The following is a 16,342-nucleotide window of genomic DNA, read 5'->3' as shown; positions in this document are numbered from 1 at the left end:
ACGAATTAAGAACCATTACCCTATACATATAACGTCTTACTACAATGAGTGACCCTCATCACCTTCAGTAAGAAACGTCCCTGCGCCTGGTGCGGGTAGAACATAGATCCCACTCCATCCCTGGAGCTTCTATGAGACAAAACATCACACAAACTGAACAGTTGTACAGATTTTCCAAAAACTCCTTGCGAGTTCTGATGTTCTCTCGTTTCTCCCCCTCGCAGACACTACATCTGTTCCTTTAGCAGTTGCTGGCAGACAAGACAAGCCTGGGTGCCAACTAATACTATATGATCTTCTGCTGAATTCATTTTCCACTTTGAAAATTAAATTATGGGCCAGATCCTCATCAGATTTAATACAGCTATTGCCTATTAAGCGCCTGATGGTCTGGCCTTGTACAGAGATTATTCTTCCTCTCTCTTTAGAGCAAGAACACAACCAAAGAGTGAGATTTTGATCTGACATGTGAAGTCAGTGAAAACATTGATTGTTTTGTGTCTGATGCATCCGTCATGAGGAATCATTAGTTTTCCAAAAAGCTGGGGTAAAAACCATGCCATTCAAAAAACAAACAAAAGAAAGAAAGGTTGTAAAAGATACTATAAATCTTTTATTTCTTTTTAGTTACTATGCAATGCCCTTCATTTTGAAGGAAATGGTACAATCAATGATCTGTACTTCTTTCTCAGGAAAAGAAGATATTTGCACTAACAATTCAACATTTACTGACAAAAGACAGCTTACAGAAAACGCTCATGGTGGAAAAAAAATCATATTTTGTGATTACACTTGTTATTGTGGATGATTCCATGAAGTGTTACGATGTCAGGAATTTCAAGTGTGCATTTAAAGAAAGCTTCTAATTCAATATTAATGCAAAAGAACCATCTAAACCACCGGTGTTTGAAGTCACCCTGATTTCTTCCTATCCACAGTTAAAAAAACCCCTAATCTGAAAGTCTAAGCCCATTATACAATACACCTGGCCTTATCACTGCACATTGATTTATAAGAGTAGTCAACACATACTCAATTAACAGTAGATTTCTTACAAATAGAAACTGCTGTTGGAAACAATGTATTTCCTACCTCTACTTAGTGACTAGTCTCTGATCTGTTATATAAAATTAAAATTTTGCTTTCAAAAAAAAAATATTTGTTCCTACATGGCTGTTAGAATTATGGTTGGTGCTGTTAATTGTCAGAAAAGCACAGGTGGGAAACCACTCGACAACACACTTCACACACCCAAGGACAGACCTGTAGTAAAACTTAACCAAAGGAGAAGAGAAAAAAGAAAACCACCATTATATTCAAAATCTGAAATATATTCATCACATAATATTACCTATTTTAGTACTGAGAGTGGAATATTGACTTTAAATGAACAAAACTTAAGGAGTTTGCCTAGGGTTTCATTTATACAAAACAATTGAAAGTTTACTTCCATAGTCTAGGGTCCTTCAGTCTGAAGAATATATTTTTCCAAGTAAGAAAATATAGTTTTTGAATTAGCTTCTGGGTATTTTCTCTGCCTACCCTGCAACTGCCTACTGTGTTGGCCAGGTAAGCTCTAGCGAGTTGCTGTAATCAATACTTTGCATTCACATAGAATCAGGGATAACTTGAAATAAACTTCAGTTTACGTCCTTGTTCACATTCACATGGAAGGTGAACGTCTAAATTGTGTTTTTAAAGTTACTCAATCAAGGGATAATTGTAGGTTTTACTATAAAGCCTTTTCCAGGACATTATTTGCATCAAACACACCAATACTCTGGGGAAATAAGACTGCTTATCTACATTTCCTAGCTGAAGCTACGTTTACACATCTGGGGCTCAGTCTTGCCAGCCTTAACATATGCATAATGATATTCACAGCAGTCATCCTATCAGCAGCGGTAGGTACGCCCAAATGAGTAAATTCATATAGATGATTAAGTGTTTACACAATCAAAGGGCTTTTAAGACAAATGATATTAACTTTAAATATTAAAAACGCAAGGGAAAGTTCAAGCACGACAAGACAGACCAAGATACCAGAGAACAGTCTGCAGCACGGTCATCAGCTTAGTTTACAACTGCTGTGTAATACACCTCTCTCACCAAATCAGTGCAGCTCCGGGATTTCCAAGGGGAAACTGAGGCCAAAGTTTGGGCTGGATTCTACGAGCCTTGTTTGGACAAGAAGCCCTCTGAGAAACAGCTTTCACAGCACTACTTGTTCTCCTCCAGTGATTATGCAACCTCAGATCCTCCACGCTTCCACCAGAGACCTCAGATTGAAATTCCAGGCCCTTATTCACAAAGAAATGTAAATATACACTTAACTTCAAGCACACGTATAGTCTTACTGATTTTTCAAGTGGCTCAAGGTAGGGTCTACTCACAACTTCAAACTTCAGTATAGGCTTAGGACCTGCAGAACTTCTGGTTCAGCAAAGAAGGATCACACCTGAATTTCTATACGTTAAAGAAGAAGCTGCAGAGAAGAGCGCTTTTACTTATTCTTTTCCCCCCTCTCTTTTGTGATCTACACAAAAGTCTTGAAGTCATCACATACACAAAAAAGTCTGTTTTCCTGGGAGATGTTTTTCTTTAAAAATCAAGCTCTAGAAATCCCAGCCTAGTTTGCAGACAATAACTGAGTAAAGTACAGCAAAGACAAGAACCTAAGCAGTTGTGATGTGCTTCTACAGCAATCCCTGTTCTCACACCCAGCTCATTGCAGGTCCGTGGCTTTAAAACCAAACCGCTTAGAAAACGTTTGCAGTGGTGTTTAGTAGCACCTATTAAATAACACTGCCCAATCAACAGGTAGGGAAAAAGGACCCACCTGTTAAAAGATTCAACAGTTGCATCTTTATCTGCTGGAATAAGAAATCCCTGTATGGAAGCAGCACTCTCCCAGACTAAATAAAAAAATTCCAGCTCCCCCCCCCTTCTACTTCTACACATAATGGAATGCCGGGAGACAGAATAAATCCCCAAACATAGCTTGTAGAGAAATTTAAAGATTCCAAATACCTATGTTTCAAATACTGAACACCCATATCCCAGGTGTCAGAGGATCATATAGGTTTTCTAACGCAGCAGAATGCATGCCAGACTCTGCTTTACTGTGAGGCAAGCTCCCTCCTTCACTCTCTGTCCTAGCAAGGCAGTGCAAGCTCTGGGATTCTTTGCTAAGGCCCTATGCCTGTGTGGGAATTTATCCCAAAAGGCATGACCGGTACAGAGAAGCACCAAGATCAGCACAAGACACGATTTCAGTTGGTGAAAGAAGCTTTGCTCTCCATTCCCAAGCAGATTTGGTCCTTTTTTAAAAATCAAACAAAAAGTGAAAAAAAGAACAGAAAACAAAGCCAGACTATGCAGGGTATCTCAGAAGGAGAGAAATGGCTAAGTGTCATAGTTCTGATGTTTCAGACAAGGGAAAAATATTTTCACAACTAGTTTACTGTTTAGTACCCTGTAGATACATAATATTTGACATTTATAGCTGTTTCTATACTTTATGACCTAGAATATACTTTAGATCACTAATGAAAAATAAACCCATTCAGAGGACTGGAAAATAATGTGCCTAACGACTTACTTTCAAATGCAAGGTTATGAAGGGATTATTATTTTTTTAGCTTTCAAAAATATCTGTAAGAAAATACTATTTTACATACCTATATTACACAGTGAAATAAACTTTGTTATGTACAAGGTTTCAGTATGAAAGAAACCACAGCCAGACATTTACTCATGGTCTAGATAATCTCAGTTGTCTCCTATCAGTCAGTACAAGACAGACTATCCTTCACTCCTTTTCGGACTATTTCAGTGATTATTTTAGCTTTTAGTAGTTACTAGTAGTTGTATAAAACCTATGTGCAGACATCCACATATTAACCCTATTACCGTTAGATATGGGTAGTTATTACGCTCTCAAAGCAAGGTTGCACATCTGCTTGACAATCACAGTAACTTGAGTATAACTCCATTGCATATTGGAGAAAAAAACCAAACACTTAGTGCAGACACCTGAGCTATAGCATTCTAAGGGAGCTTGGTGTTAAACTCTCCTTTGGATTTGGGTATTTCACAGCCCAAAAGGAGAGCATGGGAGTCATTAAGGAAACAGTATATGGTGTATTTGCATAACCCTAAAAATTATTTTCCCTCCTGAAGTGAGGATGAAGTAGTCTTTCACAGCTTTTTCCTAGCTTGTGTATTTTAGACAAAAAACACACCACCATAATCTATTTGGATCACATTGGCAAAGTTGCTTCATGTAGTCTTAACTAATCAAAAGCTGGTATCTACCTACACTGAAATGACAAACTTTGCTCCCGTCTCAGGGGTGGAAAGGACGTGGAGTACTTTGCTATTTGTGGTATAACCGTAAACAACTGTGGGAAAGACTATATTAACTATGCTTCAAGTTTACACCACACTGTTAGTTTCCATTATTTAAATGAACTCAACCTTATCTTCAAGTTCACCTCATCACTATTGTGCTTTAAGGGGAAGGAATTTTGCATTAGAAACTGCCTCCAAATCGGCGTTTGCTCACACACTTCAGATCTCAGGACAAAGACCTGACAGTGCTGCCTGTGTGGGAGACCAGTTCAAGAGTTGAAAACAAGTTCGGGAATATTCGAGGCAGGCAGCACCGTGCTCCCCCTCCCCTCCTGTTTAATAAGGGACTTGCACAACAACTTTGGAGGCATATCCTCTCCTTTTCTCTAATGCTATAGCTCAGCTGCATACCATAGAAGTTAGCAAAAAAGGAAACATGAAATCCCTAATGAAGCGGAAATTGGTTTGTGGTAAGGGAGGAAAAACTCCCTGCCTGCAATGCCTTCCAGCCTGTGCTCCCTCGCATCGCTTCCCATCACAGCTGTGTTTACTGTGGTGCAGAACCTGTGACATGCTCTACGGCCAGGAGCACCCAGCCGAGAGGTCACCCTCTCGAGGGGCAGCTTACTCAAGACATACTCTTGCACATGAGCAACCTGCTTCTACTGCCTTGATGTGTGCCACAGATGTAATCGGGAGCTCTGCCATTTGCTTTAGGGGAAGCCAGGCAGCCTATAACAAGCACTGGCATAGCTCGGTATCTGCCTAAGAGTCCCAGCACCAGTGCACAGACTCCTTAATCAGGGCTACAAACTTCCTCCTTCCCTGGGACCAGTCAGCAATAAATAAATCTTCTGTCCTCAAAGCCACACACTGATAGCAAAGGAGGGGCTCCCCCAGCGCATCTGCAAGTTCCTATCAATTAAGGCTGCACCAGGCACATCAAACCCATTTCATTAAAATTAGTGGAGATTTCTCCCTTACATCTACCAGGGGGCTGGCTACCGATCCATGAAGCCTTGCACCAGGCAAGCAAGCAGCTTGTTGCAATACTAACAGGAGCCACAACTGAAGAGAAATAGGGGCAGAGAAGGAAAAACAATATCCTCATGCTTCTCAGCTACCAACTAATCACACACTCAGAGCTACGTGGTCATGTCCCGAAAGTTGTTGGCTCCTTCTTAATAGTATTACATACTCTTAACTTCTGCTGATAAGAGGATGTCAAAGGCATTTAGCATCTTGTAGGGTCAGGCCTACTGGCAGATGGTTGACGGAAAGGCTATGCACAAAGAGGGCAGAGAGGAAGGGAAGAAGTGGGAGTGGAGAGGGGTAGAATTGCCCTGAGTTTGATCTTCTACAAGTAAGTCAGCGGTTTTACCATCAAGCACTGAAGGAGTTAAGCACTAAAGCACAGACACTTAATCAGCTTTCCCCCTTCCTTTCACATGTGATTGGAATGAAGCTGCACCTAAGCGGCCCAAAGGGCTTATAACAGCTCAATTTCGCAGCCTTCAGTTTTAATCCCCATCACCCAGGCCAAGCAGCATGGTGATGCTGGGGCTGCTACTCCACAGCAGTCCGAGCACCTGGATGATGATGGTCTTCATCCTCTTCTTCCTCCTCCTCTGCAGCCTGCAGGTGACTGGAGAGCTCCTGGATCACAGCAGCCCTACCAATCTGGTCATTTCTCCTCTTCTCCATAATCAGATCCTCCAGGCTCTGAAACTCCAGCGTGTGGCTGCGCTTGTCACCCAGCCGGATCTGCAATCGGTAGGGCTGCTTGCCTATGCGCAGCTCCCCACCGATTTTAAACTCCCGCTTGCCATACCTGCACCAGGCAGCGAAACACTCAGAGTTTCTCCAGCTCAAGTCCCGGTCCTTGCAACCCACCTGCTCCAGGGCATTGCGCACCACCACAGCTGGGCTGAGGGGTTTGTAGCGGTACAGCTGGTTGGCAATGCGGCCCCGTCTGCCCTGACTGGCGTCGGTGAGGAAGCTGTTCACCACCTCCAGCCTATGCAGGTGCACAACTTGAAAATCCCCGACATAGACCACCCAGTGCGGATACTGGGCCTGGCACACAAACTCCACCAGGTCACCTGGTTTGCACCTATTCAACAGGTTCTCCGGGGTGTAGGTGCTCAGATGCCCCCCACTTCCTTCATCACCCTCCTCTGGCATCGTGTCCTCCTCAGAAAAGCTCTTCTGGTAAATACACTCATCCCGGTAATAGACCGAGCACTCCACCTCATGCAGCTGGGGATCGTAGGGCTGCAGGGCAGGGTGCTCACCCCCCAGGTCATGCACCGAATCCTGCTGCTGCTCCAGCTCATCATCGTCATTCGAAAAGATGTAGGAGACCCCGATCCTGGGCCCTTCATCTCTGTCCACACCTGTCGGGTCTGCTGTGGGAACTTCCTTGTAGTTCAGATGGGTCAGCTTCTCCACCTGGTTCCCCATGCCCGCTGCAACGACAGACATACAGCGGGGCCATGAAGGCTGGCAGGGGGTGAGCGGCTTCCAGAGAAACAGGGGGGTGGCAGGGCACGGCTTCCCCCCCACACGCACCCCACCTCTCCCCGCCGCAACACAGACCCTGCGAGAGCCCCCGGGGGCAGCAAGAGCCCTTTGGGGAGGGGCAGCGGTGGCCGCAGGGGGGTGCGGACCCCCCTACCTGCACGGAGGAAGGCGAGGCGGCACCGCCACCTGTTAGGCGGCAGCGAGGAGGAGGAAGGCGCAGGAGCCGCCGGGGGAGCGGGCAGGCACCGAGTCACCTGTTAGAGGAGGGCTGCAAACGCCGGGGGAGGTCCGGGGGTCCGAATTGGGGACGGCCGAGTTGCGCTCCCGGAGAGCCACACAGGCGCGCACCTGCCCGCCGCCGAGCCGAGCCGCCGGTCAGGTGCGCCTCCCCCCCCGCGCCCTCCCCCGGCACCGGGCGGCTGCAAACTTACCCGGCGGGGAAGGCTGCGCGGCGCCGGGAGCGGCTCTACGCCGAGCGGGCGGCGGCGCGGCTGCTGGGGGTGGGCGCGCAGCGCGGCTGGATCATGGCCCCGGCCCGGCGCGGCTCCGCGCTCCCCGCGCAGCAGCGGCGCCCGTGCGCCGCGCTGCCGGCACTGGGGCTGTGCAACAAGCGCCGGAGAGGCACGGCCAAGGGGAGGGAGGCTGGATCCGGCTGCGGACGCCCCGGCGACTGCTCAGCCCCCAGCATTTAAAGAGGCAGCCCTTTTTTTTTTCTTTTTTTTTTCCCCCCTCTCCTTCTTCCCCCCCTCCCTTTCCTCCTCCCCGCACCTTTTTCCCTCTCCTCTCCCCTACATGCCAAGCGCTTTGCTCCCCGCCGAGGCCGATTTGCAAGCGGAGGTCGGGCGGCAAAGCTCTCGGCGCCGCGGCTGCAAAGCTCTTCGCCGCGCTTGGCAGCGGGAGCGGGTGTGCAACACACTCACACGCAAACTCGCACACACACGCTCACACGCGGCCCCTTTAAGGGAACGGTGCCATAAGGCAGCCCAACCCGCCAGTTTGGTCAGGGGGGAGTAACCGGGAGCCGGAGTTTGCCCGGGACAGCACCGAGAGCTGCAAAACCTCGTTGCGGGGCCGTGGGAATCGCCCCGCTGCACCCCCAGGGGCGCGGAGGGGTGCGCAGGGGTGCGCAGCTGCCCGCGGGGGAAGCGCCCGCCGCGTAGCCCCTCTCCGCGCAGCCCCCGCCGGGGCGCCGGGAGGTGCCTCCCGGGGGCCGCGAACAATAACAGGGAAGTTGTAAAGTGAACAAAATGAAAGAGCCCGGCTCTCCTGGGCTGACTTAGTGCCTTCGATTCCTCCATGAGCGGAGCGTGTAATTATTTTTATTAATTTCTTTTCTTTCCGACTCCAAGAGCTCACTCTCTTTTTCAATATAGAAAATTATGATTCTTTCCCCCTGGAAAGACATTATCAGAACTGGTGGGAATATTTTTCTGTCTGTGTTTTGGAGAACACAAAACAATATTCTGCTTTTTCATTAATGCCTAGTTAGTCTACTAGGTGGGTTTATTATTTGTACTATTTTAACATGCACTGGTAAATCCATGCTGTTAAAATAGACTACAGAGATAATTTATGGGAGCTACAAGTAATGTCTTTAATTTTGTCTCATGTATTCCCTTTGTCTGTTGTCTTGTAATTTATAAACCCAACTACATACCGCTGTTTTGAGGATTCACTAAACAGCGGCGAATGAAGGAACAAATGTAGTGTTACCAGGGTGCTGGGCACTGCCTACGGACTCAAAGAATACTGTTTCCATCAGATTATACGCCTCTGTGGTTTCAAATATAGACCTGCCCTTCGGGGTGGGGAGAGGAGCTGCTGCTGGGGCTGGGGAGACGCGCGCTGTGCCCTGCCTGGGACAGCGGGGCAGGGACACAGCCTCAGCACTGCAGCAGGTGACAGGCAGCTGGAGCAGGACCTTTTTGTTTTGAATTCACCTGGTGGCTCTGTCTACTGGAGCATTTTAGAGAACTGAAAAGCACATCAGGGGTGTGCTTTTGAAATGAATCTCCCAAACACCCACCCCCCCAACACACACACACTTCGGTTTGCATCCCGGTGTGGTCTCAAACAATGCACACACATTCCTTTCACATTCAGCTAAGCTAGATGTACTTCAGCCACGGGATTGGACCAAGGCTAGTTGAGTAAACCTCCAAAATGTGTTTAATGTAGATGTAATTTTTCAGCATTGCCTATTTCACTCTACAGTTCCTCTCTTCTATAGCTGTTGTTGGACAAAAGGGGGCCTGCTTCATAGTCAGAGCTTTGTGAAATTGGTTCAGTAATTAAGGATGGGCATGTGTAAAGGTAAGAGTATCCTAAAAGGAGGAGCTAGACTGAACATAGAAGTGACTTTTTCATGTTCTCCCATTTGTATTGGAAGCTGTGGCTCAGCACCATACCTTACTATCTTTGGAGCAGTTTTATTTCTTGGCTAAAATGGTTTGGCAGCCCTGTGTTGAAGGCCAAGTTTCCTTTTGAATCTGCTGCAATGTGTGGAAAGTTGTGTCTGTGCAGGAGTAGAAACTCAGTATTGTGCAGAGGAGTCACTCGTGTGTGTGTGCACATCCACACGTATTTGCAGCTCTCTATCTTGTTCTCTCATTTTTTCCTGTCTGCTTCAATTCACCCCAGTGCTTAATTTTCTGCACCTTGTCAGCTGCTTTGATCTCTTTGATCGCTTTGAGTTTCCTTTCAATGACTGCTTCTCAGAATCCACATTCTCTGATCAATCTGCTGCTTTCTAGGATCAGAAACTATGGGCGTGTATTTTTGTGTCATGAAACACATACACAATGGCATACTGCACCTGCAGATAAGACATTGGGTAGAAAATCCACAAAGGACTTACAGTGCCTATATATCACCTGGGCTGGTGCCTAAAATTATGATACTTAAAACTTCTGCGTGCTTAACCTCTAAGCCTCAAAGCAGCTAAACTCCACAGGCACAAGGGATGGGGGCTGGTGGCAGTGATATGCTGCCTCGGTGACTATGCTTTTAAGGAGAGCATTGACCTTTCAAAACCGGCATAGCTTCTGAAAAAAATTACTTTGGTACTTATCTGCTAAAGATAATCCAGTCTGTGGATCTGGAGTGGAGGGAGGAATGGTTGCGCAGTTGCTGAGCTTGGAACCTAAACAGCAGGGCAGAGTTGAAGACAGACCTCTGACCTTGCTATTGGAGGCTCCTCGATTAGGTGACTTCTTGCTCAGTGTGCTGGCATTTGTTATCCAATTTTGAGATATTCAGCTACTGTGCATATGTCACAGAGGGAACGCTGTGGATACCGCAGTTACAGCTGTGCTTGAACACTTCCGAAAGTCAACAGGGATGCCCACACTGTTAAATATGGTACCTCCCTGGGGTCACTCTCAGGTCCCAGTCACTTGCTCATCCAGATTGCATAAGTATTTGTTCCTTGTAGATTCTCTTTTGGAGTGAAAACTCCACCCCAGACAAAAGCCGGGTGTGACTGTGGGGCTGGTCCACTCCAGACAACTCCCCCATCTGAGTCCCCGCAAAGACTGCAAGGAAGCAGGGGTGAATCTGCATGAGGTCTGGCTCCCTCTGCTCTACATAGGTCTCCTACACTGTCCCAGCTGAGTTTGCACAACCACATGCTCTCAATCTATTGTTGAGTGCAGCAACACATATCTACATTTTCAGGTCATAAAAATACCATTCTAGTGGGTTGCAACATGGCTCATAGGATATTTGAGATGCTTGAGACTTTGATTGCCCATAACACACACTCTAAATAGTAATTTCCCTTTTAAGACCAAAAAAACCGCCATGATGCAGGGCTTTTTGGAAACCCAAAGCTGCATGGCTATATAGTCCATTGATGTATACAGAACACAGAGGGGACTGTACCTCTTGGCTTAGAGACTGTGGACCATCTATGGAGCTGGTGCATTTATTAGTCTATCTGACTATGTAGCTGATATGATCCAGGGACCTTTGTAGTGCTAGCTCTGGTTGCTTTAAACTTAAGCTCTTTAGTTTTGAGAATTAGGTATCAAAGATATTTTGTTGCCCCAATGCTACATCATCTTGTTGCTCCAATGCTATCTTATCTTTAACCTTACACATCTTACACTCAGAGATTAAAAAGGTGATGTTGATTTGAAATCACTATTCATCCTTACTTGGATGTGAAATGCTGTGTTCCCATTGTTATTGTTATTAAAAGATACCCAGCATGAGAAGAAATGTCTTCTTGGAATACATTTATTTTTTTTTCTCAGAGGACAGTGCTTCTGAGTAAGACAAGGTTTAGTATCATGTTCTGTGAGCATGTTGTGTTTCGCAGGTATTCAGCCACCTGATGGCTATGACACCCTTGAATTATTTAATAGATTCCATTTCTTTTTTCAGTAGAGTTTTATGAGAACTGAGATGAACTATGCTTCATTTGGCATGTGAGCACTCTACTGCATCATAGACCTGGCAAACTAGAGTGCTTAAACACCGTGGTGGAATTAGGGACACCGGAGGAATAAACCACTTCCTAGTGAAGTCCATGGAAGTTCTTCCATGGAGTTCTGTAGAAATCAATCATGCCCTTATTTGATGGAGATGTGTGACCTGAGAGCTCCTTGATGGATGGTGTCCTTCCATGACAGCCATAGCTAAGTCCACCAAGGAAATTTGGATTCAGAATTGTAACATTTCGTTCGTTGCCTCTTTGTCCTCCAGTGGAAGTTGCATCCCTGAGTCAGGCACCAAGTTCTTGTAAAGCCAGGAATGCTGCCTAAAATGAGATTCATCAAAGCTGGCACGCCTGAGGTAGCTGGTGGGGAATAGGACATAGAGTTAGCATCCTGACAGCTGTTGGAAAATGGCGCTTCCTTTCACTGATGTTACACAGCCTAATACTCTCCCAAGGTTAAGTGCTTTAATGAGGTTCGCTGTTTCTCACACACAAGAGGAAATGGTGCCACGTCAGTTAATAAAAAGCATTAATATTTCATATTGCTTCCTTGGGGTATGAAAGACCAAGGTTGAAGTCTCTCATCTCACTGAAGGAACTTGAACCGATATCTCCCAGGAGAGTACTGAAAGCCACCAGACTGTAGGCTATTTTTGAGCAAGTCGTGCTCTCTCTGTCCCACTGAAGCTGTTCAGTTTTGTATGGGCTCATTAAATACCCATTCAGTCAGTCAGGGAAAAAGAAGAATGACAACAGCTCTTAGATCAGATGCAGGAATGGGATGAGAGTGCTTTGAGGTCCTCTCTAATGAATATTTACATGTCTCACGATCATGCAATATCTTAATCAGGAATCATTCAGACAGACCCACCAGAAAGATCTGAAAGTTTTGCTTTTAGGACGTGCTCATGGAAGAGTTTTGTTCCTGTCTTCTGAGGAAGACATTGGACCTCTGGGTATCATATCCTGCATGACTGGTGTAACCCAGATGCTATTAGATATCAGCTCCTCTTGGTTTCTGTTGTGTTAGAGCCATACTGATACCTCTGTTGGACCAGGCCTCATGAAGTGACCTAGGAAAGGGCACAACTAGTTTGTGACTTGTGTTTGGGCTTATATGTGAAATAAGCATGGAGCTGTCACTACTCGCTGGCTCTGCTTGTGTCTCCAGGAGAAATATTGGGAATTCAGATAACCAGAAAATTTATGCACCTCAAAATGTTGACAAATATGAGAGTCTTGGTATTTCTAAAACTTTAGATTCATGATATTTGACATAACATGAGAGATATAATGAGCCTCTGGTGTCAGGAAGGTTTTATCTGCATTTAGCCTGTAAACCTTTGATGACACCAAGAGGTGATTCTGAACATATGATCTTTTGTAGTCCATATAGTGTAGCATGGCCCACCATCTATTCAAGAGCTGAAAGTGAGGGGAGCTGCAGATCAGAGAGACACCTGCATCTTGAGAACAGAGAGCGGAAATTCTAACTGCCATGTCTATCACATCAGCAAACTCTGTTTTTTTCTAAAACTCGCTAGAAGATTATGGCTCTGTTAACTACTTTCAACATTGTAATTTGTGATTAAATGTGATCCGTGGCAAAATAAATTGCTGAGATTGCCAAAGCCACAGAGTTTTATACTGAGGCATCCAAGCTGTATCTCGGAAGAAGCTCTTCTACTGCGAGATTTTATTTGGTGCATTCCAGCAAATGAAAATGAAGTAATTCATATGTCAGTAGAGGCCTGGATTCTTAGGAATTGCTATCAAACTGACTTGAGCAGCAGGCAAAGCTTAATTAAAATGCAGTCCGTTTTTTCTTCCAGAAAATAGCAACTATATTTCAAACATAACAACAGGGAAGGAGGTACAGCACATGCATCTTTCCAGCATGAGAACTACTAGTCCCTTGCATCTCTCATCTCTCTCTCATGCTGAGTTTCTCCCCCAGAATCTCCTCCTTTAATGTGTCTTTTAGCACGTCACTGGACTGCTGGCTGCCTTGGTAGCACAGCGTGTCCTTTCGTATGCAGCCAGGAAAGGCTGGGACTGCTGCGTTCAGTGGAGAAACTTATGATGATTGCTTCTGGTGTGCAATACCTAAGCAGAAGCCCTTGGTAAAGGGAAGGAGTCTTTTCTTTGGCCGTTGCCATGCTGCTAATAAAATATCTAAGTATTAAAAGTAATGTGAGGTAAACACATCACTCCTTCCAGCAAATCTATGATGTGACTACAGGTTGCCCAGAGAAGTTGTGGATGCCCCCTCCCTGGAAGTGTTCAAGGCCAGCTTGGATGAGGCTTTGAGCAACCTGATCTAGTGGAAGGTATCCCTGCCCATGGCAGGGGGGTTGGAACTAGATGATCTTTAAGGTCCCTTCCAATGCAAACCATTCTATGATTCTATTCCATGATTCCATGATTCTATGACTATGTGCTCATGCCTCCATTTTAAACGGGGAGGAACAGAGGAACAACTGAGCAAAGTGGCTCCTTCTGTGACGCCGGTAGTGTCTGTGCCAGAATATGAGGCTGATCATGTCAGAACACGTGGCCATCCACAAAGTGGTAACACATCTGGGGATCTGTGGGGTCTGCTGTCTTTATCCCGTCTTTGGATGCTTGCTGATTTGACCCAGAAGTACTGGCCACAGCTGCTCCCCACAACCATCTCTGCAGGTCCGTGGCAGGGTAGAGGAGCAGGAGCCAGGCAGGTAATCCACCTTGTCATTCACCCATTAGATTGGGAAACAGGTTAATATTTTTCTTCCCCAGCCAATGGAAAGCAACAGAGATACAAAGCCTCAAACCACCTGCGAAGGTGATGTTTAGGGCTTTCTGCTGGACCTGTTCCAAATCCAGCAGAGCAGGACTCATGCCCTTGCTGGTCTCAATTGCTGAGGCTGCAGTGCCGCAGGGGGAGCAGCTGTGGAGTTTGTACACAGCTACCTGCACCGGGGAAGGCCTTGGGCTAACCTGGTTCACAGTGTGTGGGTGGAGGGTGGAAAGGGAACGGTGCACAGCTTGCTCTCTGCATGGGGCTCTCACGAGCTTCATGTCACATTTCTTACTGCCCACAGCCCTCACCACAGATGGATGCACAGAGTGAACCTGCATCTGCCCCACGTGCATCTATGGGACAGGGATTTGCTGAGCAAGACAAGGAAGGAACAGGCAGGATCTGCTTTAGGGCATTAGCGTTGAGGCAGGGCTCGGGGAAGCTCATGGGCTGGAGGTTGCATCAGTCTGAGGCAGCTTTGCACACACATCCCCAGCAGACTAAGGCACCAGCAAAGTTGGGTGAGAGCAGTATGACACCCTTGAGAGCACCAAGGGTGCTTTAGCAACGAATTTGGACTTCTAAAGAAATTAAATGGGAGGATCTATGCTTTCAGGCCTCTGGTCTCCATTTGTGAATAGAAGCTACTCCTACCTGTTGCACTGATGTGCTGCAAAGATACATAAACCCATTAAGGTCCTGAGGTGCTCAGAGTGCCTCCTAACAAGGCCCATGGAGACAGAGAGGAAAATCGCTAGGTAGGTGCTACGTTTTTCCAGGCAGTAGGAGTGTCCGAATTTGAATCAGCCTGCTGATGTCCACAGTGCTCAGGGAGGTCCTTGACTCCTTACCCAGGCTTGCCTCTGGAAACGACGTGCAGCAAACTACCTGCAGCACGCACACTGAACACCTTCCATGGAGGTGATTTTCAGTGGGCTGCAAGCATCCCTCTCCCATAACTCACTATTGATGCTGCTGAGACCTTGGAGGCTGCAGGGGAGCAGCTGAGCCTAGGTAGGCTGAAGTGACTCCCGTGGATTTGTTCATTACTGTCTGCAACCAAGAACCATTTTCTACCTTGGTTAAACGCATGCCTTGAGACAATCTGCTCAGCTTTGTAGACAAATAGCAGGTACGGTGGCTGCTGTGTTAAACAATTGCTGCTCCTTTGCAGGAGGCACATGAGCATGAGGAAATGCCACTGTGCTGAGCATGAGGAAATGCCACTGTGCTTCTTGTTTAAGAAAGCATCGGTATTATCCTTGTCTTCCACTAAGCCCTTTCTGTTAGTGCCTGTGGGAGGAGATCAAGGAGCAGATGGTTATTCCTTCAATCCTGTGAACTAGTTAGAAGAAAATCACATTCCTAGTAGAATCTACTGTCAAGGAAGCTTCTGGCCTGCTGGATGGCACTGTTGGGTTGGATTTATAAAGTGCTCTCTGGATAATGATGTGTGTGCTCATAATAATGACTTTAATACCTGTTAGAACTGACAGCTGTATGTGTTTGCCTTTCTGGAGACAGATGTTCTCCTGCGTGGTTATGTGGGTTGATTCCAACTGGGGAAAGAGGACAGCGTGACAATGTGCTGTTCATTGCTGTTTCATTCCTTTTCTTTTTTTTCATTTCCCTCCCTCTCCTCTTTCCTTCCCTGGGCTGTCTGCTAGGCAGGAGTTTGACGCGATCACATCAGCTGCTGCAGGGAAGCCCCTTGGCCATTCCAGTTCATCCTCCTCCACTGGCTGTCAGAGCATAGGAGGGAGGCTCAGGGCAGGGCTCTGAACTCGTCTCAACTCAGCAGCACTCAAAGCGGTTTGAAGATGCTTTCTGTCCTCACATGTGATACCAGCTGCAGACTGGGCTTGACGCTCATGCTTACAGGCAGCGCTTAATTTCAGACAGTCCCTGTATGTGTTAAAGTTGTCAGCGCCACACCAAATCCCTTTTTTTGGCTCTTTCTGTGCAGCATGGTGTTCTCTTGCTCTGATTTAAGTGTTTTATGGTTCCACATGAAGGAGATAACAGCATGAGCAAAGCTGTGGGTAAAGATAAATCATCTGTAGGGGAAAATATGAACACTGTTTTTTGGAAAGCAGGAAGGCCACCATGCCAAGGGACCAAAACACTTACTGTAGTAAGTGTCTGCAACAACTAGCTTAAATCTCCGCTGCCTCAAATTCAAAGTGATTTTAATGCAAAACCATTTTGCAGTGCAGTTTTTGTATTAGAACGAGCAATATAAA

The 16,342-nt window shown here is 46.2% G+C and overlaps 1 protein-coding gene across 2 annotated transcripts; it reads right to left on the bottom strand.

Moving 5' to 3' along the window:
- Window positions 1–598: 598 nt before the first annotated feature.
- On the bottom strand, window positions 599–7,364 carry LRATD2 (LRAT domain containing 2). 2 transcript variants are annotated; one of them, XM_076329102.1, is made up of 2 exons: window positions 7,308–7,364; window positions 599–6,821 (listed from the first exon to the last, which is right to left on the bottom strand). In XM_076329102.1, the coding sequence occupies exon 2, from the start codon at window positions 6,814–6,816 to the stop codon at window positions 5,920–5,922; it is 897 nt and encodes a 298-aa protein (XP_076185217.1). In that variant the 5' UTR covers window positions 6,817–6,821; window positions 7,308–7,364; the 3' UTR covers window positions 599–5,919. The 2 variants fall into 2 exon arrangements, with proteins under 2 accessions (XP_076185217.1, XP_076185218.1); XM_076329103.1 differs by lacking the exon at window positions 7,308–7,364 and adding an exon at window positions 7,131–7,186.
- Window positions 7,365–16,342: the final 8,978 nt, after the last annotated feature.

The sequence above is a fragment of the Aptenodytes patagonicus genome, chromosome 2 (genome assembly GCF_965638725.1).
Source record: "Aptenodytes patagonicus chromosome 2, bAptPat1.pri.cur, whole genome shotgun sequence".
Taxonomy (NCBI): Eukaryota; Metazoa; Chordata; class Aves; order Sphenisciformes; family Spheniscidae; genus Aptenodytes; species Aptenodytes patagonicus.
This window is presented reverse-complemented; position numbering and strand designations above follow the sequence as displayed.

Coding starts and splice junctions, on each gene's coding strand:
- LRATD2 (XM_076329102.1), bottom strand. CDS start 6,816: ATGGGGAACCAGGTGGAGAAGCTGACCCATCTGAACTACAAGGAAGTT.